The sequence below is a fragment of the Myodes glareolus genome, chromosome 4 (assembly GCF_982192425.1).
Source record: "Myodes glareolus chromosome 4, mMyoGla1.1, whole genome shotgun sequence".
Taxonomy (NCBI): domain Eukaryota; kingdom Metazoa; phylum Chordata; class Mammalia; order Rodentia; family Cricetidae; genus Myodes; species Myodes glareolus.
Genome location: NC_142029.1, coordinates 72806899 through 72832243, shown reverse-complemented (window position 1 = coordinate 72832243; position 25345 = coordinate 72806899). Strand labels below are relative to the sequence as shown.

General features: G+C 52.0%; 3 protein-coding genes across 3 annotated transcripts; 1 reads left to right on the top strand and 2 right to left on the bottom strand.

Moving 5' to 3' along the window:
* Nucleotides 1-7137: 7137 nt before the first annotated feature.
* Nucleotides 7138-9865, top strand: Rnf26 (ring finger protein 26). Its single transcript, XM_048417106.3, has one exon. It carries the CDS (start codon nucleotides 7696-7698, stop codon nucleotides 8974-8976), a length of 1281 nt encoding a protein of 426 aa, XP_048273063.2. The 5' UTR covers nucleotides 7138-7695; the 3' UTR covers nucleotides 8977-9865.
* A 1640-nt stretch (nucleotides 9866-11505) lies between these two features.
* On the bottom strand, nucleotides 11506-13481 carry C1qtnf5 (C1q and TNF related 5). The gene is made up of 3 exons (XM_048417400.2): nucleotides 13351-13481; nucleotides 12737-13000; nucleotides 11506-12399 (listed from the first exon to the last, which is right to left on the bottom strand). The coding sequence occupies exons 2-3, from the start codon at nucleotides 12948-12950 to the stop codon at nucleotides 11882-11884; spliced, it is 732 nt and encodes a 243-aa protein (XP_048273357.1). The 5' UTR covers nucleotides 12951-13000; nucleotides 13351-13481; the 3' UTR covers nucleotides 11506-11881.
* Nucleotides 13482-13546: 65 nt separating this feature from the next.
* Mfrp (membrane frizzled-related protein) lies at nucleotides 13547-19339 on the bottom strand. Its single transcript, XM_048417573.3, has 13 exons — nucleotides 18774-19339; nucleotides 18582-18684; nucleotides 18359-18472; nucleotides 18110-18277; nucleotides 17762-17975; nucleotides 17252-17382; nucleotides 17011-17136; nucleotides 16813-16889; nucleotides 15856-16004; nucleotides 15349-15479; nucleotides 15097-15225; nucleotides 14456-14583; nucleotides 13547-14367 (listed from the first exon to the last, which is right to left on the bottom strand). Exons 1-13 carry the CDS (start codon nucleotides 18825-18827, stop codon nucleotides 14143-14145), a joined length of 1749 nt encoding a protein of 582 aa, XP_048273530.1. The 5' UTR covers nucleotides 18828-19339; the 3' UTR covers nucleotides 13547-14142.
* Nucleotides 19340-25345: the final 6006 nt, after the last annotated feature.

Sequence of the window (25345 nt, the reverse complement as noted above, 5' to 3'; positions counted from 1 at the left end):
TTGGGAGACTGAAGTGGGGGATTGCCTTGAGTTCAAGAGTAATCCCAGGTTTCAATTTTTTGTTTTGCTTTTTTTTTTTTTCTTGACATAGGGTTTTCTGTACCCCAGGCTGTCCTTGAATTTCTGGTCCTCTGTCTCTATTTCCCATGTGCTTAGATTAGAGGTGTGCAGCACCACTCCCAGCTTTCACCCTGGTTTTCAGGAGATAAAAAGGAAGTAGAGGAGCTGATGAGATGGTGCAGCTGTTAAGAGCACTGGCTTCTCTTCCCGAGGACCCAAAGTTCATTTCCCTGCACCTACAGGGCTGCTCACAGCCAACTGTTAACTCCAGTCCCATGGGATCTGATGCCATCTTCTGGCCTTCTTGGGAACTGCATGCATGTAGTATAAAGACATGTAGGTAAACACTCATACACATAAAACAAAACAAAACAAAATTTAAAGAAGTAGTAAGACCTCCAGGTTCCAGTAATAGGAAGACGCCTCTGGGCCAAGACCTTGTTATTTCCAGACTGAACGTTAGGGTTAATTGTTCTGCCTGATTGACAGAGGAATTAACCTTTATTCAAACAATTTTTTGTTTTGGTATTACAAAAAGTTTATCAAGAAAACGTCAGGAGTCTGGAGAGATGGCTCAGTGTTTAAGAGCATTTTCTGTTTTTTCAAAAGATCTGGGTTCAGTTCCCAGCACCTACATGGCAGCTGTGATGTAGCTCACAACTGTCTGTAACTCCAGTCCCAGGGGATCTAATCCACCTCTCCTGGCTTCCCTGGGTGCCAGGCATGTACATGGTGCACATACATGCATCCAGGCGAAGGACTTAAACACATAAATAAAAATAAATAAATCTTTAAAAACTCATATGAAAATATAGATGACCTGATTTGAAACAAAATTTAAAAGGATTTATTTATTATGTGTATAGTGTTCTGCCTGAATGTATGCCTGCAGGCCAGAAGAGAGCACCAGATCTCATTATAGATGGTTGGAGCAACCATGTGGTTGCTGGGAACTGAACTCAGGACAGCCAGTGCTGTTAACCTCTGAGCCATTTCTCCAATCCTTAAAACAACTTTTAGTTGATTATTTTATATGTATGAGTGTTTTGCCTTCATGTATATCTGGGTACTACATGTGTGCTGTATTCTCAGAGGCCAGAAGAATGCAGGATCCCTGGAACTGCAGTTACCCAGTGGCTGAGCCAGCAGGTGGAGGCTGGGAATAGAAGCCGGCCTTCCGGTAGAGCAGCAGGTGCTGGCCATCACTGGCCATCTCTCCAGCCCTACACGGCCCAGCTTCAGGACAGGGAAGCAGGTTCTGTGTGAGCTTCTCTGTGAATAGTTGCTAGGGACTTCATTCCAAGCCTTCTGTCCTCAGTGTTTTCTGCTGCCCAGCATTGACCCTCACCCATCACAGAGGTCACAAAGGGATGGAGGCCAGTACAATTCCATGGACCTGTCGGCCATCGCTTGACGTCAACCATAGCGTCCTTTTTAAAACGACCTTTTCATTTTATCGGTAGTTTTGCTCACATGTGTGAGGGTGTCAGAGCTCCTGGGACTGGAGTCACAGACAGTTGCGAGCCGCCATGTGGGTGTTGGGAATTGCACCTGGGTCTTCTGAAAGGGCAGCCAGTATTCTTAATCGCTGAGCCATCTCTCCAGCCTCCAACCATAACTTCTTGTGCATAAATTCAGCTTGGGAGGGTGGGCCTTGTCATGGCATCTCTTCAGTGGACCGAGTGCCACTGTGAAGGAGCAGGTGGCCTCATTCTCTCCTCTCTGGATTCTTGTACATTTTAGTATGTGTGGGCTCTGCACTTTGCATGCTACTGGAAGGGGGAGCTGAGTGGAAAGGACAGGGGTGAAGAGCCAGTCTCAGTGAGGGCTCCTTTTTCTTTATTTTTCTATATTTGAGACACCAGGTTAACTTCAATCCATGTTGATTTTTCTGCCTCGGCTTCATGAGTGCTGGGTTTGTAGGTATGAGCCAACAAGCTTGGTTTAGAATCTGCCTTTCCATAGGTCTTTCCCCCACGCAGTGCAGGTGACTGAACTGAATCGGGGCCTTCTACATGCCAGGCAAGTGCTCTGCCATTGAGCTATTCCCAGGCCCATTATAATAATTTCCTTGTGTTTGAGAGAAAGCATGCACGCACGCATGCACTTGCACCGTGCGTGCGCACGCACACGCACACACACACACACACACACACACACACACACACACACACGCACTGCTAGAGATGAAATCTAAGACTTTGCCCATGCCAGGCAAATGCTCTTCCACTGAGCTATACTCTAACCTTAATTTCCATAATTTAAAAATAAGATTAAACCAGACAGTAGTGGTGTACACCTTTAATCCCAGCACCCAGGAGGCAGAGGGCATATCTCTGTGAGTTTGAGGCCAGCCTGGTCTACAGAGCAAGTTTCAGAAGAGGTTCCAAAGTGACACAGAGAAACCCTGTCTCGAAAAAAAAAAAATTAAACAAATCAAAAGGAAAACCTTCAATTCTAAAAATCTTAGCAAGCAACCTTTATCTTTTTTTGTTGTTTGTTTGTTTTTCTTTTTTAAATATTTATTTATTTATATTTTACATACATTGGTGTTCTGTCGTGAGTGTTGGGTTTCCTGGAACTAGAATTACAGACAGTTGTGAGCTGCCATGTGGTTGCTGGGAATTGAACGCGGGTCCTCTGGAAGAGCAGTCAGTGCTCTTAACCACGGAGCCATCTCCCCAGCCCTGTTTGTTTGTTTTTCAAGACAAGGTTTCTATGTCTGGCTTTGACTGTCCTGGAGCTAGATCTGTAGACCAGGCTGGTCTCGAACTCACAGAGATCCACTTACCTCTGCCTCTGAAGTGCTGAGATTAAAGGTGTGCGTCACCACCACCACTACCCAGATCAACCTATATCTTACTGAATGTTTGTGGAGGAGATGAAGGAGTGCACAGAACAGCCTTCTGAGTTGGACACCTTCTCTTGGTCTCATCGGGTCCCTTAACCCCCACCCATATACACCCTGTAACCTCTAAGAAAGTCTGCTCTTGTCCAACTGGGTTTTCTCTTGCGAAGCAGAAGGAAAGCCTGGCTTCCACCTGTGCAGACAGCCCTGGCTGCTAGAGCAGCCACTGGGAGCTGCAGTTCTTGCCGTAGCATTTTCTCTGCTCAGTTCTGCAAGAACAGCGCCTCTAGACGTGTGTTTTTTTTTCAGAGTTCATTTACCTGCACTCCTCCAGAACGCACTGGCGAGCAACTTAAATTTCCTCCACCAAGTTAGCGGAGTCTTTGTCATTGTCCATAGCTGGGATTCTTGGTTCAAGGGCTGTGTCTCATTAAAGTGGCTTTGGGCTGGGCAGTGGTGGCCCACGCCTTTAATACTAGCACTCAGGAGGCAGAGACAGGAGGATCTCTGTGAGTTCGAGGCCAGCCTGGCCTACAGAGGCAGTTCCAGGACAGCCAGGGTTGTTACACAGAGAAACTTGTCTTGAAAACAAACAAAAACAAGCAACCAATAAACCCAACAAACAAACAAAAGTAACAACAAAAAAAGAGTGGTTTTGAAGTAGTGTGGTCTCATAACAGGCTAGGAAAGGGTCTGTTTCCAGGCAAGCAGGAATTGCCTTCAGGGACTTTGCTAACTCTGAGAAAGTTTTTCTGACTGTGGAAAGCTGGTTGCTTTGTTTTTTTTCTTCTTCTTTATTTATTTTGACTTTTTGAGACAGGGTTTTTCCGTAGCTTGGAGTCTGTCCTGGAACTAGCTCTTGTAGACCAGGCTGGCCCTGAACTCACAAAGATCTGTCTGCCTCTGCCTCCCGAGTGCTGGGATTAAAGGGATGCACTACCACTACTTGGCTGTTTTCTTATTAGTATTTTTAAAATTATATTTATTTATCTATTTGGTGTGGTGGTGGTGTGCATGTGTGTGTGTGTGTGTGTGTGTGTGTGTGTGTGTCACAAGTCACAGCTGGTGCACAGAAGTCAGAGGACAACTTTTGGGAGAGCCAGTTCATTCCTTTTATGTGGGTCCCAGGGAGTGAAGTCATTAGATTTAGCAGCAGGCACCTTTCCCCACTGAGCCCTGTTACAGGCCCTGACTGGCTGTTTAATTGCAGCCACTGCAGGTGTGGCATGTTTGCTAGGTTTGATCATGGACACAGGGAATGTGAAGCTCTAGTGTGATCTCCAGGAGCCCCACTTGTTTACTCTGCAGGCTGAAGACGACACAGATGGTGGGGGGGAAGCACGCTAGGCCTGGGGAGATGGCTCAGAGAACTGACTGTGTGTGCCAGCAAGAAGACCCCAGTTTGAATCTCCAGCACCATAGAAAGCTGGGTGTGACCAAGTACACCTGTCACCCCAGTGACTGGAGATGGAGAGACCCCGGGAGCTCATTGGCCAGAGAACCCAGTCAACACACGACAAAGTAAGGTGGAAAGTGACAGAAGATACTCTCCTGTATCCTCCTCTATGTGTGCAGAATGTGTGCGTGGGTATGTCCATTCGCGTATATCTGTGGAATCAGGTCCCTTCTTCCACTGGGGGCTGGGCTCAGGTCACCCAGCAGGCTTTCACCAAGTAAGTGTTTTTACCGTCTAGGTGACAGCACAGAGAAACTACTGAACTGGACTGCTCCCTGAACAGATGGAAAGATTTAGTGGAGATCAAACTGCCAAGACCATCTCTCAGTGTGTGTGTGTGTGTGTGTGTGTGTGTGTGTGTGTGTGTGTGGTGAGGACAGAGAGAAGAGCAACGTGGCGGAAAAGCAAGCAGATTGTATATGACAGCCAGCAAGGGTGAGACACCTGAGCTGACACACGTTGTCCGGATTGATCTGAACTAGGTGGCCTAGGCAGAGGGAGCTGATCTTAGGGGAAGATTAAGAGAACTTCTTGGTTAGATCTGATTTTCAGCTGGGTCTTTAATCCTAGAGACAGGTGGATCTCTGCATTCGAGGCCAGCCTGGTCTACAGAGAGAGTTCCAGGACAGCCAGAGCTACACAGAGAAACCCTGTCTCCGGGATGGGAGGAAGGAGGGAGAGAGAGATTTGATTTTCTAATAAATAGAAACCTTTAGGCTTGTTGTTTACCCAGTAACAATCCTTCTGTTTACCCAGCCAGAGGCCTTCTGTTTAGGACAGTGCTTCTCAACCTGTGGGTCTCTACCCCTTTCGGGATCACATATCAGATGTTTACATTACAATTCATAGCAGTAATAAAACTACAGTTATGAAGTAGCAACGAAATAATTTTATGGCTGGGGTCACCACAACATAAGGAACTGTATTAAAGGGTCACAGCATTAGGAAGGTTGGGAAGAACCACTGGTTTAGGACACGGTCACCAGCACTGCTTGGACCTCTCTCTGGTCATTTTCTTTTCTCCTTCCTTCCTTCCTTCCTTCCTTCCTTCCTTCCTTCCTTCCTTCCTTCCTTCCTTCCTTCCCCTTTTGAAGACAGAGTCTCTATGTAGCTCTGGCCCTGAAACTTGACACAGACCAGGGTGATCTGCCTTTGCCTCCTAGATGCTGAGATTAAAGATATGAGCTAATTAGCCAGGTTTTGTTTATTTATTTATTTATTTATTTTTGGTTTTTCGAGACAAAGTTTCTTTGTAGCTTTGGAGCCTGTCCTGGAATTAGCTCTTGTAGACCAGGCTGGCCTTGAATTTACAGAGATCTGCCTGCCTCTGCCTCCCGCGTGCTGGGATTAAAGGTGTGTGCCACCACTGCCTGACTATTTATTTATTTTTAAAGACAGGGTTTCATGTAGGCAAGACTGACTGTCCTTAAAACTGCTACATATCTCGGAAGCTGACCTTCCCGTCTGTCCCACAAAGTGCCAGCGAAGCCTAGTTTACGCAATGCTGGGTTTGTGCACAGGACTTCGCTCATGCTGGGCGAGCTGTCTGCTGACTGCGCTCCATCCTCCACTGGCTGAAGCTCAGAGGGAATGAAGAACTCGGGTGGTGTCCAGAGTTGTCAACAGAGAGCTTGAATTCAAAACAAGTAGGAAATTAAAACAAACAGTGGTGACCAGGGGAAGGATAAGTGTCCTTGTTTACTTTCTGTTGCCCTGATAAAACACTCTGACCAAAAGCAACTTGGAGAGGAAAAGGTTTGTTGATCTTGCACTGCCAGGTCACAGTCTGTCTTTGAGGGAAGTCGGGCGAATTGTCAAGGCAGGCGCCTTAACGCAGTCATGCTTCTTATTCCACACATTACGTCCAACCATGAAACTCATTCCCAGCCAAAGAACCGCAGGAACCATGGGGCTGCTGCTTGCTAGCTGGTTCACTCTCGGCCAGCGTTCTTATACAGTGCAGGAAAGACCCCTTCTATATCAGTTAACAAGACAAGTTTACAGACCGACCCGACCTAGACAATTCTTAAACTGAGGTTTCTCTCAGATGATTGACTGTGCCAAATTGACAGTTAAGGACAATGATAGTAGAAAGCGCCAGGGCTCTTGATGTATGGGGCACAGGTGACCTACAAGCTAAAACAGCGGCCAAGGTAGGAAGCAGAGCTCCTTCAATCTGTAGTTCCTTTCTCAATGACAACGAACTGCCTCCTCAGGATGCTGCAAAAATCTGCCGAAGAGTGTGGAACAGCAATTTGGGAATCTCCTGTAACAATCTTTTTCTCTTTGTGAATAGCTTTGAGAATTTTAAGACGGCGTCTTAAAAAGGGTTGTATTCCCAAAGCATGGTAGGTGCTTAATAAATGATAAAAATAAGTGAGGAATGAGAAGATGAAGGGGGGGGGGGAGTTCCTCAGAGGGACACGGAGGCGGTACTATCCCAGAGTCCAGCCCAGAGCTTAGAGAGCGCAAGCTCCAGGACCCGTAGAGGGTGAGGAGGAGGGGGTTGAGGGTGTTAACTCTCAAAAGCAGCCTCACCAAAGTCTGGCTCTGGCTCTTTAAGAGGCGGGATGGGGATTATACTGACATGCAAACAGACCAATCACTGCTTCAAAGATTAGGGACTTTATACTTATTTTTTTTCCAACCTCCCTTATTGGAAACTATGTCTTTTTGGCACCGTTCAAAAAGACCAATAGCTTTTCGACATTTCTGCCACAGACCTTCACCGATTGGCCATAGGTCATCGTTCCGCCCCCGCTTGCCCCACCCCTTTGCACACAAGATGGCGGCGCCCACTGGAGTGGAGGCCGCGCTTGGGGCTTCCCGAAGCTGACTCCCTGCCTCTCTCTCCCTTTGGTGACAGTCGCCGCGAGTGGGAGGACAGGGGCCGGGCGGGGACAGGGGCACCTGCGTGGCTGGACCGCGAGCCCGCACCCAGCCTGCGCCGCCCCCACCCGGCCCCGGCCCGGCCCGGCTTTTCCCGATCTGGTCCCCTTCTTCCCGGTCTCCTCCCGATCTGACCGGTTCCCGGCCTTGTCTGCTGCTCCAAGCTTCTAAAGCTGAGCGATTTCCTCCAGTCCCGCTCGCTGTCACTTTCGACATGTTCTGCCTCTCCGCTCCCGAACAGCCCGCCTTCCAAACCGGGACTCCCTTCGCTCTCTTAAGAGTCTTCCCTCCAACCCGCTTCAGACCTTGGTTCTCCCTCGGTTAGGGGTTCGCATCCTTCCCAGATTAGCCCCCCCCCCCGACTCTCCAGATCCTGGCAGCCTTAACACCGCCTTCACGGAAGAGCCAGCCTTGCTTTTGTCCTGAACTCCGCAGACCTATCATGGAGGCTGTGTTCCTGGTGGTGAACGGAGTGGGCCTGGTGCTGGACTTGCTGACCTTGGTGTTGGATCTCAACTTTCTGCTCGTGTCCTCCCTCCTGGCCACCTTGGCCTGGCTTTTGGCCTTCATCTACAACCTGCCACACACGGTCCTGACCAGTCTTCTCCACTTGGGGCGAGGAGTCCTGCTCTCGCTGCTGGCCTTGGTCGAAGCACTGGTCCGGTTTACCTTTGGCGGCTTGCAGGCCTTGTGGACTTTTCTCTACAGCTGCTACTCTGGCTTGGAGAGCTTGAAGCTACTAGGGCACCTGGCCTCTCATGGAGCTCTGAGGAGCCGAGAAATACTCAACAGGGGCATCCTGAACATGGTCTCCAATGGCCACGCTTGGCTGCGCCAGGCCTGTGACATCTGTGCCATTGCCATGAGCCTGGTGGCCTATGTGATCAACAGTCTGGTCAACATCTGCCTCATCGGCACGCAGAACCTCTTCTCCCTGGTGCTGGCCCTGTGGGACGCTGTGGCGGGGCCTCTGTGGCGGATGACAGACGTGCTGGCTGCTTTCCTTGCTCACATTTCCAGCAGCGCGGTGGCCATGGCCATCCTCCTCTGGACCCCCTGCCAGCTAGGGCTGGAACTGTTGGCTTCAGCGGTCCGCCTCCTGGCCGGCTCTCTTCTTTTCAACTTCACTGGTTTGGTGTTGCTGGCTTGTGTGCTGGCAGTGACTTTGACCGTGTTACATCCAGACTTTACCTTGAGGCTGGCCACCCGAGCCCTCAATCAGCTCCATGCCCGGCCATCCTACCACCGGCTCCGAGAGGATGTTGTACGACTCTCTCGCCTGGCGCTGGGTCTGGAGGCCTGGCGTCGAGTCTGGAGCCGAAGCCTGCAGCTGGCCAGCTGGCCAAATCAGGGAGGAGCGCCGGGGGCCCCCCAAGGTGTCCCTAGGAGGGTGTTCTCAGCCAGAATCCAGGGACAGGACACTCTTCCTGAAGCAGAAGAGGACGTCAGGACCAACAGGACGGCACCCGCTAGAGGCCGAGAGAGACTCAATGAGGATGAACCGACAGCAGGGCAAGACCCATGGAAGCTGCTGAAGGAGCAAGAGGAGAGAAAGAAGTGTGTCATCTGCCAGGACCAAAGCAAGACCGTGCTGCTTCTACCCTGCCGGCACCTGTGCCTGTGCCAGGCCTGTACCGAGATCCTCATGCGCCACCCCGTCTACCACCGCAACTGCCCGCTCTGCCGCCGCGGCATTCTGCAGACCCTCAATGTCTACCTCTGATGACTCCCTCCCTGACCGCCCACCCTCCGCGCTCCACACGCTGGGACAGCATCAGCATTCTGCCTCTGGGTTTTGGCCTGAGTCTTCTTTGCCTCAGCACGACGACGCGACTCCGTCAAGCCTCAAGCCATACATCCAGGACTTGTAGCTGGAACACTCTGGAAGACTCCAGCCTGGGTGGGACAGGGTAACAGTTTCTCTGAACCCTGTGTGGGGCCCTGTGATGTTGAGGGTGGTGAGTCTGTCACTATGCAAGGGCCCTGAGACTACGATGGGCTTTTCCCCAGTCTGCCCAGGGCCCACCCAGATGCCAGCCTCTCGGGCTAGCCTTTGCTTCTGGCTTTTCTGTTGGGTTTTTTGGTCCTTTCCACCTAGGCCACACCACATAGTGTCATGTGAGGATTTTGGCGACTCATGGGCCTTGGAGTGATCTTAATTTTTCTATTTTTCGGTTTTTCTTGTTTTGGAATGATCTTGAATCTTTATGTTTAGCCAGAGCCTCTGCCCTGGCGGGTCTGGGAGTAGAATCCCGTAGGTGCCCTTAGAGCCACTTCTGCCTGTTACTGTCTTTTAAAGACTCCCAACTTGACCCAGAACCTGGGGTGAGTAGTTTATCCCTGGGTACAGGGGTGCAGCTAAACCTGGCTTTGGGACCATTTACCCTGAGGCACTCAGTTCCAGGAGGAGCCTCAGAAGGAAGACCCAAATTTCTGCTCATTCCCCTCACATGACACTGAACATGGCATTCCTCCTGGTCTCTCTCTGGCTTCGGGGAGGGCATTCTGCACATTTCCCTAGGGTTCAAACAAGGGACTAGGCCTCGGGGCATGCAGCCCCGGTAGGTCTGCCTGTCCAGTTTCTATGAATAAAGCTGTGTTGATAGCTCTAACAGTTTGGTCCTTGCAAGTGCTAGCAGGTGCTCAACCAGTGTTGCCTGGGGGCTTTCAGACTGGCTAGAGTAAGTGAGCATCTGCATTGCCTAGTTTGGGGGTGTGGACGAGGAGATGGGGTGGCAGGGCTGTGTCCCCGGGAAAGCTTGGTGCTCACCCCTTCTGATCTGACTTATGCACTCATTTCTGGACCAGGCTTCTCTGTACTGCATTAAGTCCTTGTGAGCGGAACGTGAACTCGTTGCCCCTGTAGCCTGCCCTTCCCTGTGTTCCCGATTGTGCCACTCTTCCTGGGAGGGCACAGTGGAACCTGCTGCCTGGAGGCCAGTCCCTGGAGAAGCTACTGCTTGTTTGTCTTTTGTTTGTTTTGTTTTTCAACACAGGGTTCTTCTGTGTGGCCCTGTCTTTCCTGGAACTCACTGTAGACCAGGTTGGTCTTGAACTCAGAGATCCACCTGCTTTTGCCTCCTAAGTGCTGGAATTAAAGGCGTGCGCCACCGTGCCCGGTGTGGTGCTTGTTTTTTTTTTTTTTTCTTGGTACAGGGCCTGGTACTGTGATGGGCTGGAGTAAGAGACTTTTTGCTAGAGGTGTGAGCTGAAGCCTAGAGATCTACTGGTCTGTCTGGAAGATACAGGAAACCCAGAGCCTTTGATCCAGCACCCTCTCATGGCTGCAGGAAATTAGGGACAGCACAGTGTCTTCTGGAAGAGGGGAAGATGCTGGGTCCCGAAGGAGGTTCCTCCTCTCTACATGGAGAGGTTGAACAATTGTGATTAGCAAACCCGGGATGTTTGTTAGTCATAGCCTGGGCCAGCTAAACTGAATGTCAGTCATAGCCTGAGCCAGCTAAACTGAATGTCATAGGAGGTGAGCCCTCAGGGGTTCTGTGGCCAGCCTCAGATTTAATGGCTTGGCCCACCCAGGCTGTGCCCAGCACAGTGGAGACAGTTCTCCACTGCCCCTGAATTGGAGGCCTGTGGCCGGGCTTGCAACACACCCTTCATCCCCTCCCTACCCTACCCCCTGCTGAGCAAGGAGAAGCCTGGCTCCTTCCAGTCTCGGTTTAATGTGGAGGATAAACATTTTATTAGGGAAGATAAACTTCCTGAGCTGGGGGCCAGGGACCTCCTTTCCTTCCACCCGAATCTGAAATTCTTTCTGCAGATCTTAATAACCTTTCCCCAACCACCTTAGAAGCGCAGACCTTAAATCATTGTTCTAGTCTGGAGCGTGGTCGCCCCCTTGTGGTCATTCCAGAAACTACTTATCTTTGGGTGGGGGTGACAGCAACGGCTCTACAGTTAACTAAGAAAGCAAGTTTTCTTTACCGTTATCTGGCTCACAGTGAGGGCAGCCATGACTGAAAGCTCCTGATTCTTTTTTAGACCAGACAGTGGCTGCTCCCACTTGGTTTGGGGTGTCTGAATTAGAAAAATGTCCTTTTTCTGGGTGGCCAGAGCCCCAAATCAGGAGGGCAATCTGCTAGTCAGGCAACCCCTTTTGCAATCTACGTAGCTAGGTTGCAGCTCCGTGAACCGACTAACCTAGGTCTGCCTACTGTTCTCTCTGCCTCATGGCTCCATCCCACCCAGGAACCCTCCTTGCTGTGGATCCTCAGAAAAAAGGCAGAAACCAGTGTTAGCTTTTTGAGGTTTATTGAGTGAGCTCTGAGAAAAAGGCTGGCCCTAGGAGCAGGAGAGATGGAGTCAGGGACCTAGAGGGGACACAGGACTAGGAAGGAGCATCCCACCTTGGAATCCTGGACCAGGACAACCAGGAACCCACAGTTGCCAGCACAGCACACTCCTGGGCAGAAACCCAGCGGCTGTTCCACGCTGCCTGCCTTGACCTCAGCCAGCCTGTCTCCATTCCTTGCCAGCAGTGGGACAGGAGGTGGCTCCCTCTCTTCCCTAGTCATTCACAATATTCCAGGGGGCCAGCCCTCCTGGTATGCGCCTGTCAATATCACACACCCTCTTCTAGGAGCAAGTGCCAGCTCCAGGTTCACTGTTTATTAGGCGAAGACTGGGGAGCTGTGCCAGTCAGAATAGACGAGAAATCCAGAGAAGGTGCTGTCTGTCTTGATGCTGGCATAGATGCCAATGTAATCACCCACGCCCACCTGCACCCACACCTGGTCCTCGGGTTCCAGCCTTACCATAGCACCCCCTGAGAGCGAGGCTGGCTTGGGCCACCCCCCGAAAAACTGGAAGAAAGAGGCGATGGACTCGCCATTTTTGACAAGATCAAATTGCAAGCTGGCCCGGTAGACGGTAGCGTGGACGGCGAAGTAGTAGACGCCAGGCACTTGGCAGGTGAACTTGCCCGTAGTGGCATCGTAATGTCCCTGCTCATTTAGCAGCACGCGGTCGAAGGGTAGGGGTGCGTCGGCTGGCGGAGGCACTCTGCTCTCGGAGCGCTTGGCACTGAAGGCTGATCGCGGGGGCACCGAGCACTCCCCAGCAGGTCCGATAGCCCCCACAGGACCTGCCTCTCCACGAGGCCCGGGCTCCCCTCGCGGCCCAGGCAGTCCTGGGGGTGGGGGTGGGTCGAAGGGGAGAAATTAGGAGTCACAGTGGAGCGCAGAAGGGTAACTCCGTTGACTGTTCCTAAGTCGCCCAGCCTCCCTGGTTGTTGCCTCCTGAGGGGAACAGATCTGAAGTGCTGAGTAGAGGGATCTAGGCTTTCCGACTCCCTGGGGCTGACTCACCCCTCCACCCACAGCCCACCTCTCCCCACCCCAGCCGACTGGAATGGAGGGGGAGTAGCGCCCCCTGGCGGGACCCTTGAACCCCAAAGGATTCATGAGAGCAGCTGCGGCGCTCACTAGGATATCCCCACGGGGACTGTGATGAAGATGACTTCTTACCCGGCCTCCCGCCCTCGCCTTTCTCGCCCGGAGCTCCGGGTGCACCGTCGCGGCCATCACGACCGTCGCGGCCAGGCAGGCCTTGGCTGCCATGGTGGCCTGGTGTGCCTGGAAGGCCGGGCTGCCCGGGACACAGGCTGGGGATCTTGTTGTCATCCAGTGGAGGAGAGCCTGACACCAACCCCAGAAGCAGCAGGGCAAGAAGTGGCCTCATGGTGGTGACCTCGGAGGCCCAGACGCCAGGATCCTCTTGTAGTCTGTGGGCTGGGCAGGACCAGAGTCGGAACCCAGAATGTCGGGACCCACCTCGCGCCCCACCCAGGTGGAACCCAGCAGGTCCCCGCTCCACAAACATGCCTTTGTGGCTGAGTGTAATGTGACAGGATGAAGAAGAGGGTGCCCCAGACCAAGAATTGGGAGAGCACAGGAAAGGAAAGGAAAGACAAGCCCTCCCTACCCGGTCCCCTAGCTGGCGCCCAGGCGTTCCCACAGTCCCCTCCCCCACCCATACTTCTCCTCTGCCAGTCTCACCCCTCCCCTCTCCCCAGCTCCCCCTGCTGCTCTCTCTGAATGGCTTTCTCAGACCCTCCACCTGGCCCTGCTCCCACTCCTACCCCAACCAGGCAGCCCCTGCCCTTGCTGACTGATCCCAGCTTCTGTTGCTCCTTGCCGGCTCCACAGCGCTCCTCCCAAACTCCTAGAGGAAACCAGTTGTTCAGGGGCCAAGAGCTCCGAGGCTGGGAAATAGCAGGGAAATAACTCGTGGTGTCGCCCGGCGGCCGGCCAAAGTTGTGGGGGTGTGGGGGGTGTGGAGAAAGGAGGAGGAGGAGGAGAAAGACTTGAGCCTGCTTTCCACAGAGGCTGGACTGTCAGACAGACACTTGTGACTCCAGTTCCCAGGAGCTGGGCGGGAGGGAGGGGTGGATGGGGCAGTGACAGGGACCAAGGTCAAGACTAGTGTGTGTAGGGGGGGGGTGGAGGCAGGTGGAGACCTGGATCAGGAGACCCCAGGCGTAGATTAGGGTCCCACCACACCAGTAGACTCTCAATATAGTTTTTGTTGACTAAATGGAAAAGCTGAAGTCTGGTGATGGTGATTTTAAACACTCAAACGGGAAGGGGTAAGGCAGAAGATAAGGTATCAGGGTCAGAGACTTGGATAAGAAATCTCTAGGCTCTCTAGGCTATAAGGCTGTCTTGGCAAAGAAGAGCACAGGGATGGTACAGGGAAGATCGGGTGGCCCCATTAGCCCTGGGCAGGATCAGGTCCCGCTCTCTGGGAAGCACCAAGAGAGGATGGGTGGAGGCCCATGCCCAGGTCACTCTTCCCTTTGTTTTCTGCCTGCCCTGTCCACCCACATAAGTAGAGGAGGATGGGCAGACAGAGGGTAGGGGCTGGCTTCAGGTCAGGGCTGGGAACAAGCTTCCAGACTAGCCGCCTCAGGCAGCCGGTTGCAGTTGAAGGGCCAGGGGGTGCCCAGTAGTGCCAGGCTAGACTGGCATTGTTGTTCTGCCTCCTGGCAGACAGAGCGGCAAGGGGGTAAGATAGTGCCTAGTGGGGTGCAGTGAGGTACAAGCAGTCTGCAAAGGAACCTCCGGAAGTTCTGATAGCAGGGTAGAGTTGTCAGACTCTGTGGGAGGGAGAGGCAGACCTCAGATGTCCAGTTCCCATGCGCCCACCTCTCCCTGCCTCCTCCCGCCGCCTCTGTGTCCCAGCACCTTGTAGCCTCTGAGGATGTCTGCCACCTCTGCCTGGGTGGCCAGGCCCACCCAGATGTTGGGGAAAGCTGTGGTACTGTAGCTTAGTCCAAGACACATCTCCACTTGGACAGGTTCACAGGTCAGCTCTGTAAGGGAGAGGGTGGATCACTGTGGGGAACAAGACACTGCCTGGCCCTGGGGCCTTGTTTCCACGTGGGTCACGGGGACTTCTGTTGAGCATCTCAAGAGGCACCACAGAACCGTTTCACACGCTTCAGCGGGCCCTTCTGTTTGCCAGAGCATGCACTGGCCAGCCTGTGCATCATGTAGGCCCATCTGATCTTAGGAAATGTGGAGCGCACGCTGGGGACTACTTGGAAGCACTTCTATCTTGTGATCTGTGAAGCAGGCTGTGGAGAGGGACTCTGAGTTGACAAGGTAGATAAGTCTCGATACCCCTACCACTGACTCCCAAATTCCCGTGTCCCTCTCAAGTGACATTAGTGTACAATGCCGTCACTGGCCGAGAGTCCCAGGATGAGGAGAGAGGGGCCCAGGCACAAACTTCCCAAGAGGGAAGGAAAGGGAGGTGAGGAAAGTGTGGCAGGAACCCAGCCTGTTGTGGCCAGCAGGACTTGCTCAGGGTAAAGGCTCCCTACCTGGTTGTGGGAACAAGTGGCTGCTGCAATTGTCATTGCTGTCGTTTTCACAATCTCTCCACAAGTCGCACATCCATTGCAGTTCCCCACACCCTCCGTCCTGGCAGAACTCTCTGGGCCCACAAGGATCTGCGGGCACAGAGGCATGACAGTGCCCTAGGACATGCCCGTACCCACGGTCCTCCAGGGTACCCTTTGATGTTCCATGGAGGAGCCTCTGTTGCCCACACCCCCCTGCCCAGGGGCACCTACTCTCTGTAGTATTGATGGCCTGGTAAGTGGCTAAGAAGCCCCCGCTGCTGATACCAAGATCGGTCTTAAAGATTACAGCCAGCTGGTGCCGTGAGGAGACGAGGTGGGGTGGCAGCTCTGTGCCACAGAACCTGCCCAGATCAGAAAAATAGCCTGGCACAGGCCTCTTGCCAGTCCTGGGGGCTCTTGGCCATACCAGATAGTGAACAAGATTGCTGATTCATGGAGTTTAGGGTCTAGGGAAGGAGACACATGCTGTCTGTCACAGAAAGTAGGAAATGGCTTCTTAGACTTGGGGAGAGTCAGGGAAGACGGCAGAAGGCAAAGGCCCTACAGGTGCAAAGAATAGGGCTGAGCAGCTGCTGAAACGAAGGCCCGGTCAGGAAAGCACACGCTATTTCGCGGGGCCGGTAAAGAGCTCTGAGTTTATAGAGCAGCCAAAGACAGTGAAGCCTAGTGTTGGGAGCCCAGGCTGCCAGATGGGGAATGGGGTGCCTTGACTGGTACCTGCCCAGGAAGCTGAAGGCCCCGGAACTGCTGGCCTCATACACCTCCACGTAGTCAAACTTGCACTCCGCTTGCTCTTCCAGGCTGAAGTTGTGGAACCGCAGTCCTATGCCGTATCCCACGGGCACTGAGATGTACCAGGTGCAGAGCTGGAGGAAGGCGTGTGTGAAATAATTCACTAGGACCTTCTCCGCTCTCAGCCCTGTCTTGCAGGGGGCACTCTATGCCCACAGCAGACTAGGCAGGGTGTTGTCTACCTACATCATCGGTGCCTCTTAAATAGGAATGGTCAGTCAGATAGGGTGACTTACACCTATAATTCCAGTACTTGGGAGCAGGGTTCAAAGTCAGGCCAAACTTATATCAAGTTTGAAAGAAGCCTCCTGAGCTATATACAGAGACTGTCTCAAAAAGCCATGAACCAGGGATATAATAGCTCAGTGGTAAAGGACTTGTCTGTCATGTACAAGATCCTGGGGTTGTTCCTCAGCATGGAAAAACAAAAACAAAACCAAAACCAAACACAAAACAATCTAGCAGGTGTGGGGTTGGGGATGAAGGTGTGGAGATGCACGCCTTTCTTCCCAGGCAGCGGCAAGTGGATCTCTGTGGGTTACATAGTGAGACCCTGTCTCAAAACAAAACAAAGCCAGGAGGCTCATACCTATAATCCAAGCACTTGGTAAACTGGGGCAGGAGGATTCTCACCAGTTACAAGATCAGCATGGGCTATAGAGGGAGACCTTGTCTGTAAATATATAAATGCCCTTTCAATTGTCAGAGATAAAGGTGTTTACCCAGCATAGAAATATCTGGGTATACCGTTGGTACCTAACAATGTTTCCTTCTGGCTGGCAGGAACTTATCTTACTCAGGTACACTGTTCCCAGGCTCACAAACCTAGGCACCCTGGTGTCTCATGAGTACTATACCAGTTCCTGAGGGCACTGCGTTTACCTGTTGTTGAGGGTAGTGCTGTGGGTAGTTGGGAGTAGAGAACACCCCATGGAGCCCAGTCAGATTTCCTCCGCACCCTGGAGAGACGTCAAATGGCCATGAGTAGCCAGGCAAGAAAATTCTGGGTCAGAACAGGGGAGCCCAGCCTGGGACAGAAGCCTGAAAATGTGCCTGCCCTGTCCCTAGCTGGGCCCGTACCCAAGGTCTTGGCACTGCAGTTGGCCTCGTCAGTACCATCGGCACAGTTGGTAATACCATCACATACTAAGTCGTGCGTCAGGCAGAGGAGCAGGTCACAGCGGAACTCATTGTGGGCACAGCTCCCTGGAGAAGGGCACGAACCATCTGGCGTCAGAATCCCCCAGAGTTGCCATCCCCTTTGCTGTATCGGGAGTAGCTGAAGGGGTGGCAGCTGGGGACATGATGGGAAGTCACTCACAATGCCCCGGGGCCACAGCTTGGTACCAGGCCTGGAAACCAGACCCTTCCACGTCAGCATCAGAGACGAAGGACACACGGAGGTGGCTGGTATTGGTGTTTAGTGTGGCTGGAGGCGTTTTACCACACACCCTGTCAAAGAGCCAGGTTGGGGGTGAAAGGGACCAGAGCCCAGAGGTGGTGGTGCACGCCTTTAATCCCAGCATTTGGGAGACAGAGGCAGGCGAATCTCAGTGAGTTCAAGGGCAGCCTGGACTACAAAGTGAGTTCCAGGACAGTCAGAACTACTGCACAAGGAATCCTTGTCTGGAAACTGTCCCCACCCCAACAAAAGAAAGAAATGGATCAGAGAGGGAGGTGACCTTCCCTAGGCCACACAGCAACAACGTGCTGGCAGGGGAGGAGTCAGAGGTTAGTTCTGTTAATTTCCTTCTTGTCAAGAGTTTTTGCTTCCACTCCCAGTTTCTCTACTTTTAAACAAGTGGGATCCCCTGGATGTAGAGGTACCCACCTGAGGAGAGGGCCTGAAGGCTCTGGGGTAATTTCCAAGCGATCAAAAAGACAGGCGAGCACACCTTCTATGCTGAGGGCTTGAATCTTGAGCTGTATTGTCTGGCCTGTGGCTACCTGGATATGCCAGACACAGTGACTGTGGGCTGGGTAAAGATCTGGGTAGTTGGGGCTGCTGAAGAAACCCCTTGGACCAGGAAGGAGGCCTCCGCAGGCTGCAGGGGGTGGAGGTTAGAGTTCAGAGGTCAATAGAAGGGAGGCCTTCCCCTCACTCCCAAGGTTCCTCTTCCAGGCTTTTCTTCCCCACTACCACCTTGGGCATTCTCCACGGAGTGCCCTTAGAACTCACTGGTCTGGTGTGTAGGGCTCACGGCTGCCTCCTGCTGCCCCGCGGTTGTTGGAGAGATGGTGGTGGTGCTGGTGTTAGGACTGGTACTAGGAATGCTACCCTTGGGGGCGAGGCCTTGGGTGGGCAGTGGGCTCTCGGTTGTCCTAGGGAGGGATGTAGCCTGCAGCTCTGTGGGCAGGAGGATGGAGGAGTGTCATTTAGAGGAACAGGTTCATGGACTCTCCATGTAAAGTCCTCCCAAGCACTTACGGGTCAGGATGACAGTCACCAGTAGCCCCAACAGCAGGAGCAGCAGGCCACTGAGCAGCAGGATACAGAGGCAGGAGAAATGGCAGTCTGGTTGTAGCCCTCGGAGATGCTGGGCTGCGGGGAGGACACAGTGGGCTTTTTAGAGGCTCCCCTGCCTGGGATGGCCCTCGCACCTTAGTTCCTGGACTCTCTCCTCTGCCTGGGCAAGTCCTGAGATGGTTACCACGCCAGGGAGCTTTGAGGCTGCTGCTGGCATCTTTCTGTAAGGCTGGTGGAGGGCAAGAAGGTCCTGCTTCAGGGTCGAAAGCAGGATTGCAGAACTCTGTCTGGAATGGAAGATAGAGGCTTATGGGCAGAGACAGGCAGGTTCACTGGGGACCGGGATCTTGGGAGGTGGATTCCATGTGGGCCTTACCTTACTCAGCTCAGTTGCCTCTGGATAGAGGATGACATCGGAATAGTCCTTCATGGCTCAAGATGCTGCATGGCTTTTTGGAGATCCTGTGACAGCCCAAGACCCCTAAGAGTCCACTCCGAGGTCACAAGCCACCTATCAAAGACGCAACCTTTACTCTCGAAGGAACAAAGCTATGAGGAGAGACCAGTTCTCTGACTGCCTTCGGCAGAATGGTTGGGGCTCCAGGCTACTCTGTCTCCATGTGGGGGAGGGAAGTGAAGCGAGAAGGAATTCACAGAAGGCACGGAATGGTCCTTAATCCAACTCAGCTGAGGATGCTGAGGTCAAGACCCTGGCACCGAGCAGCAGTCCTTAAAGGCACAGGCGGTGGCTGTGAGTACCGACAGAGAAGGAGGTGTTCTGTGGGGTGTGACTAGGTCAGTCACCATGCCCCCACCCCAAGGTATTGAGGGAGCTCCTGGGGAGCTGGAAGACAGAGAATGCTGGCATCGGAGTCTCAGGTGAAGAGAGACAGAGACAGGGAGCAAGTGCTGGGGTGGAGGTGGGCAGTCTTCTTAGGGTCACAGACAAACCCAGAGGCTCACTACTTTGCCCCATCGGAGTGGCAAAGTTACTGACTAACTCTGGACCTTTGGAAGAAGACACTCCTCCACCCTGGCTTTTTGTTTTTGCTTTCAAGTCAGGGTTCTCTTTATAGTCCTGGCTGTCCTGAAACTCTCCCTGTAGACCAGGCTGGCTTCAAACTCACAGAGATCTGCCTGCCTCTGCCTCCCCACCACCCTGAGGTCTGGAACTAAAGGCATGTGCCACCACCACCTGGCCAGCTTTTTTTTTTTTTTTTTAAGGTGGTCTCATATTGCCTGGGTTGGCTTCAAACTATATAAGCAAGAATGACTGTGAACATTTTTTTGTATATATATGTGTGTGTGTGTGTGTGTGTGTGTGTATGTGTGAGTGTATGATGTGGGTGTTTTGCTCATGCTTGTGTGTATGGCGGCTAGAAGTTGATGTCAGTATCTTCCTTGATTTCACACACACACACACATGCACACGAGCACACACACATATGATATTATATACTGAAGCAAAGTCTCTCACTTGAACCCAGAGCTTGCTTGGTTTTGCGTGTCTAGTCAGCCAGCCTACTCCAGGGACCACAGATGGGGCCGCCATGCCTGCCTGGCATTCACAGCCTTTCCATGAGTGACAAGGGCTTTCTCTCCTAAGCCATTTCCTCAAAAGGACCCGGAGCTCCTGAGTCTCCTGCCTCTGCTCCCTGGAGCTGTGTGTGCTCCCACATGGTGTCGGGGTTGAACCTTCATGCATGCTGGGTCAGCCTAGGCAACAGAGCTTCTGCTCCAACTCTGTATTTTTGTTGTTCTATTATTATTGTTATTGTTTCGAGACAGGGTCTCTATATGTTGAAGCTAGCCTCACACTTGGATCCATCCTTTTGCCTCTGTCTCCTTGCTATTAGGAGTGTGTTTTCATACCTGGTTGGGAAAGGCCCCTGTTTTATCCATTGTCTGTGTTACAAGAATGAGGAGAGAAGCCATTGCACAGACAGCCGGGCATGGGATTGAGGGGCTGGCTCCCCACATCTGGGTCCACAAGCCTGCAGGAGGAAGGACGGGGGTGGGGGGATGCCTGACATCGTGGGCAGGTTGAGTTGTGGAGTCAGGCTGTTGGTCATGGTTGCTGTCATTAGGTAGAAGGCCGACACCACAGCCGAGGGTCCCATCCCTGCCTTGTGCAGCTGTTCCAGTGCAAGAGGCAAAGGCCTGTCCGGCTGTCTCGTTTCATCACGGGGTTGGGCCGGGCTGAGTCTAGAACAACTCCGTGTTCCTGGTTATGACTTGTAGAATGTCGGTAATGTTTTAGGCCCTGGGCAAGAGGTCTGACATATTGTTTTCTCTCATTTCAGGCATAACCATTTTCAAAAGCCACTATTAAGGCTCTGAGAAGTCACACAGAAGCTAGAGATGAGTTAAAATGGAGCTTGTGTTCTGTATGTCTACAACTGTCCTCTAGAGGGGGCCATGCTGTGTTAGGAGAGTGGAAGGGGCAGGCAGATCTGTACGCGGAAAAACAGCCTTTCTCCAATGCTCTCTCAGAGGCTTGGCTACTTCTGTCCAGGCCTCAAGCCTCTTCTTGGACTCTGAACGGAGAGTTCAGCAGTCCTGGTCTTCAGGGAAGGCCAGCTTAGGTGGCTGTGGGGGGTGGGGTGGCGGGCAGGAGTCTTCAGGAGGCTGTGATAGGTATTCTTTGGCCACAAGTCTTGGCCCATTTCTGGTTGGACCACACTGAGCAGTATTCCTAGCCATGCAGCGTTTGGAATAGCCAAGTATGGTGGCTCCCACGTTTAATCCCAGCACTTGGGAGGCAGAAGCAGGCGGATCTCTGTGAGTTTGGAACAACCCTGGTCTACACAGTGAGTTCCAGAATAGCCAGAGCTACATAATGAGGCCCTGTCTAAAGAAAGAGAGAGAGAGAGACGAGAGAAAGAAGAGAGGAAAGAGGAGAGAGGAGAGAGAGAGAAAAAGGGAGGGAGAGAGAGAGACTGGATCAGAACCTATGGACTGGCCTGCGTTGGGCTCTGCAGATGGTGAGTTTGGGGGTGAGCCCCATGTTGTGGTTATTCACTAAAGGTTGCAGGCATCAGGTCTGGCTGGGGATGAAGTGGGTGGGCTGATGGAGCTGGTTACCCTCCTCTTAGTAGCTTAGTGGGGCTCAGAGTCTCCTCCTCCTGTCTATCTCCAGTTCAGGTTGGGTAGGATTTATCAGTCATGACTTGGTGGGAGTATAGGGCAGCACAGTGGAACCCTCTGTGTGCAGGGCCCTGCACTTGTCCAGGGGACAGCCACCAGGGATGAGCCATGTCTCAGCTGCCACTGAGTGAACTCCCACTACTTAGAGATAGGAATCTTCTGGAAGCCAGAACTTGTCCCTACACAGAGGCTCAATGACTTTTTTTTATTCTACAGATTAATGTGGACAGATAAGATGACATGACCAATGTGAACCCTGGCCACTGCTAGGGGCTTCCCAAAGGCACCCACAGACCTGCCTGGAGCCCGGGTTGGGGACAACATTGACACCAGATGCATGAAGACCATTAGACAATTATCTCCAAGGCCTTGAGGGCAGCCCATGTAGTCTATTAAGGAGGTTGCTTTCTCAGCCACTGCATCCTCTTTCTTGGAAACCTTTTTTATTTCTTTGAGACATGATCTTTTTTTCCTCCCAAGGTTTATTTTTATTTGTGACTTTGTGTGTGTATGCCTGTACCACATGTGTGCAGATGCCTGTGGAGGCCAAGAGCGATTCTCTCCTTCTACCATGTGGATTCCAGGGATTGAATTTAAGTTGCCAGTCTTTGGCAACAAGGGCCTTTACTTGCTGAGCTTTCTTGCCAACCCAGTTCTAACAAAAGGCTGTATTATCATCTAATAACGCATACTCATGTACTAATATTATCTAATAAAAGACGTGTGTGTCTGCACACATATACGCACAGGTGTGAGCTTGGAAGTTACGGGTCAACTTTCCGGAACCAACTCTCTCTCGCCACTGTGGGGATTGAACTCAGGTCTGCAGGCTTGTATAGCGAATGCTTTTAGGTACTCTCTGAGTAACTCTCTGACCATAAGTTGCTTCCTGTCAGGTATTTGGTCATAGCAATGAGAAAAGATTACCCCCCAATCGAGTACCTATTGTGTGCCACATTTTTTTCCTAAACAGTCTCATAGCTCTGAGTTGGTATTATCATAATCAGTTTACAGATGGGGAAACTGGCTCAGGGAGGTTAAGTCATCTTGAGCTGTGGTTGCCAGCCACTTCCTCCTGCCCTTTGCCACCCACACAGGTGGTTGTTTGTGCCCATGAGAGTTGAAGGGTAGGGATCCTTGGACGTGCCCAGCTCCAACAGATCCTAGCAGGGCTTGGCTAGCTCACGCTGGCTTTGCCACTGGGCACATGTGCATGGTACATGGCTGTTCGGTTCACTTCCTAATAAGGGAGGAAAATTCTGTTGTGAGGCCTGCCGAAGGCTGTCAACGATTCAACCAAAAGGCTAGGTGAGCTCCATCTTCTTTCTGCCGCAGCCAGGTCTTTGGCAGGTCTTGTTGAGCTCTCTGTACCCTGTCAAAATGACAGGTGGCCACTAAGTTCTCAACCCTAAAGATCCATAAAATATCAATCGGGCTGTGATTGAGCTATCAACAATGAACTCTGAGGCTGGGGTGATGGCTAGCGCGAACAGGTCTGTCCCTGCATCTCCTTGTTATCCGTTTCGGTATGGGCCCTTGTGGCAGAGCCTTGATTGACGTGGTAGGAGAACTGATTCTTGAAAGTTCCGCACGTATGCCACTGTGTGTGTGTGTGTACACGCTGTCCTCCTAGAACAGGTAAACGTAAAACAAACAAACAAACAAACAGCAACCTGTAAACTGGGCCAGGGGCCTTTGGGTGTGTTAAGTCCCTATTCAAGTGTATATTTGGAAGAAAAGTGAGTTAGCGTGAAAATTTCTGAGCTGGAGGCCTACAAAGGTGGGGGGGGGATTCTTGTTCAAGGTCACAAAAGCAACTGCAGAGGCAGTGCCTCCTCTCAGCCAGGGCCAGCAGGAGAATGGGCGAAATAATCCAAGTTGCTAGGAGGCGAAGCAGATCGCAAAGAAAATGCACCGACTGTTTGGGGTTTGGTGCAGTCCTAGGGACCGTTGCCATGGGGATGAGATGGCACCACAGGCTAAGCAGAGAAAGGAAAGCTGGGAGCAAGGGCAAGGGCTGGACTTGAGTCCCCACTTTACGGTCTGTGCTCTGGAAAAGAGAATGCACAGGGCAGCTTCTACCACCCCCGAAAAACCAGGCATCACTTGGCTGCGAGCCACTTCCTGTTTAGAAGACGTTGTTTACCTGTGGCTGATGGGAGAAGCCGTCAGCTTTTAAACATCTCATCCTGGGTCCTGTCACTCCTGGGGTGGACAGGGAAGTTCAAGTTCCTCAGAGGGAGCCACAAAGGTTTATTCAAATCTTTCTTATGTTGCTGGTGTGGTTGGGGGGGGGGCAAAGCTCCAGCCTAGCATACCAGAAGCCCTGGGTTCAATTCCCATTATCAGCTAAAATGGGATGGTGAAAGCACATGGGACTGTAATGGAAGCTCAGCCCCTGTAGAAGTCGAAGCTGGAGGAGCAGACTTAGCTCATCCTAGGCCTTAGGCAGCTCAAGGGCCACTTGGACTGTATGAGATCTTGTCTCAGAATAAAAGTTAAATCTTTCTTCCCCACTGTTGTGAAATTCCCAGATTAAAAAAGCTGTCTTCCGAGCTGGGCCTGGTGGTCCACGCCTTTATTCCCATCATTCCCAGCATTCAGGAGGTTGAGTGGGTCTCTGTGAGTTCAAGGTCAGCCTGGTTTACAGAGCGAGTTTCATTACAGCCCAGGCTACACAGAGAAACCCTATCTGGAAAACCAAAACCAAAACCAAAGCCAAATCCAAACCAACCAATGGACCAACCAACCAATGGACCAACCAACCAACCAACTAAATAAGCTGTCTTCCTCCGCGAGGTGAGGCGTACTGCAGCACAGGCCCCGTTGCCAGCAGGTACTTGTGCCACAGCAAGGATGGCTAGATGGACTTTTTTCTCCCGGTGTTTAGAGCAGTGAAGGTAGCCAGGAAGAGGAATCCTGATGGAACATTCTAAGCTTATGGGAGTGGGAGGAGCATCAGTTCTAAGATCAGCTGAAGAAATGATCTCAATCCCGTGCCCGGCTGTCTGTGCAGTGGCTTCTCCCCTCATTCTTGTAACACAGACAATGGATAAAACAGGGGCCTTTCCCAGCCCCAGCAGACAATGTCGCTGTGTGCCCTAAAGAGCTCGTACCCCTTTTGTTCTTGTTTTTGTTTTTGTTTTTCGAGACAGGGTTTCACTGTAGTTTTAGAGCCTGTCCTGGAACTAACTCTTGTAGACCAAGCTGGCCTCGAACTTAAAGAGATTCTTTGCCTCTGCCTGCCAGTGCTGGGATTAAAGGTGTGCACCACCATCACCCGGCTTCGTACCCTTTTTTGTTTGTTTTCTTACTATGTAGTTTTGACTGTCATGAAGTTCACTTATGGACTAGTCTGACCTTAAACTCAGAGATCCACCTGCCTCTGTCTCTCAAGTACTGGGATTAAAGGGGTGCGCTACCATGCCTGGCTTTTTAATGTGCGTGGGTGTTTTACCTGAATGCATGCATGTGCACCATGTGCATACGGTTCCTCCAGAGGTCAGAAGAGGGCTTCAGATTCTCTAGGACTGGAGTTGTGAACTGATTTGTGCTTGCTAGGAATTGAACTGGGATCCTCTGGAAGTGTAGCTGGTATCTTTAGTCAATGAGCCATCTCTCCAGGCCCTCTTCTCTTTTTTGAAACAGAAGCTTGTGTGTGTGTGTGTGTGTGTGTGTGTGTGTGTATCACCAACTGCCCTTCAAGTTGCCATGTATTTGGGAATGACTTTAGACTTCTGATTCTCTCACCTCTATCCCTGCTCCTCCAAGTGCTGGTGTTCCAGGCTTGTGCCACTATGC

Coding starts and splice junctions, on each gene's coding strand:
- C1qtnf5 (XM_048417400.2), bottom strand. CDS start 12,950: ATGAGGCCACTTCTTGCCCTGCTGCTTCTGGGGTTGGTGTCAGGCTCT. Junction 12,400..12,736: donor AGGCGAGGGCGGGAGGCCGG/GTAAGAAGTCAT, acceptor CCCCACCCCCAG/GACTGCCTGGGCCGCGAGGG.
- Rnf26 (XM_048417106.3), top strand. CDS start 7,696: ATGGAGGCTGTGTTCCTGGTGGTGAACGGAGTGGGCCTGGTGCTGGAC.
- Mfrp (XM_048417573.3), bottom strand. CDS start 18,827: ATGAAGGACTATTCCGATGTCATCCTCTATCCAGAGGCAACTGAGCTG. Junction 18,685..18,773: donor AGGCAACTGAGCTGAGTAAG/GTAAGGCCCACA, acceptor CTTCCATTCCAG/ACAGAGTTCTGCAATCCTGC. Junction 15,480..15,855: donor GCCTTCAGCTTCCTGGGCAG/GTACCAGTCAAG, acceptor TGATCTGGGCAG/GTTCTGTGGCACAGAGCTGC.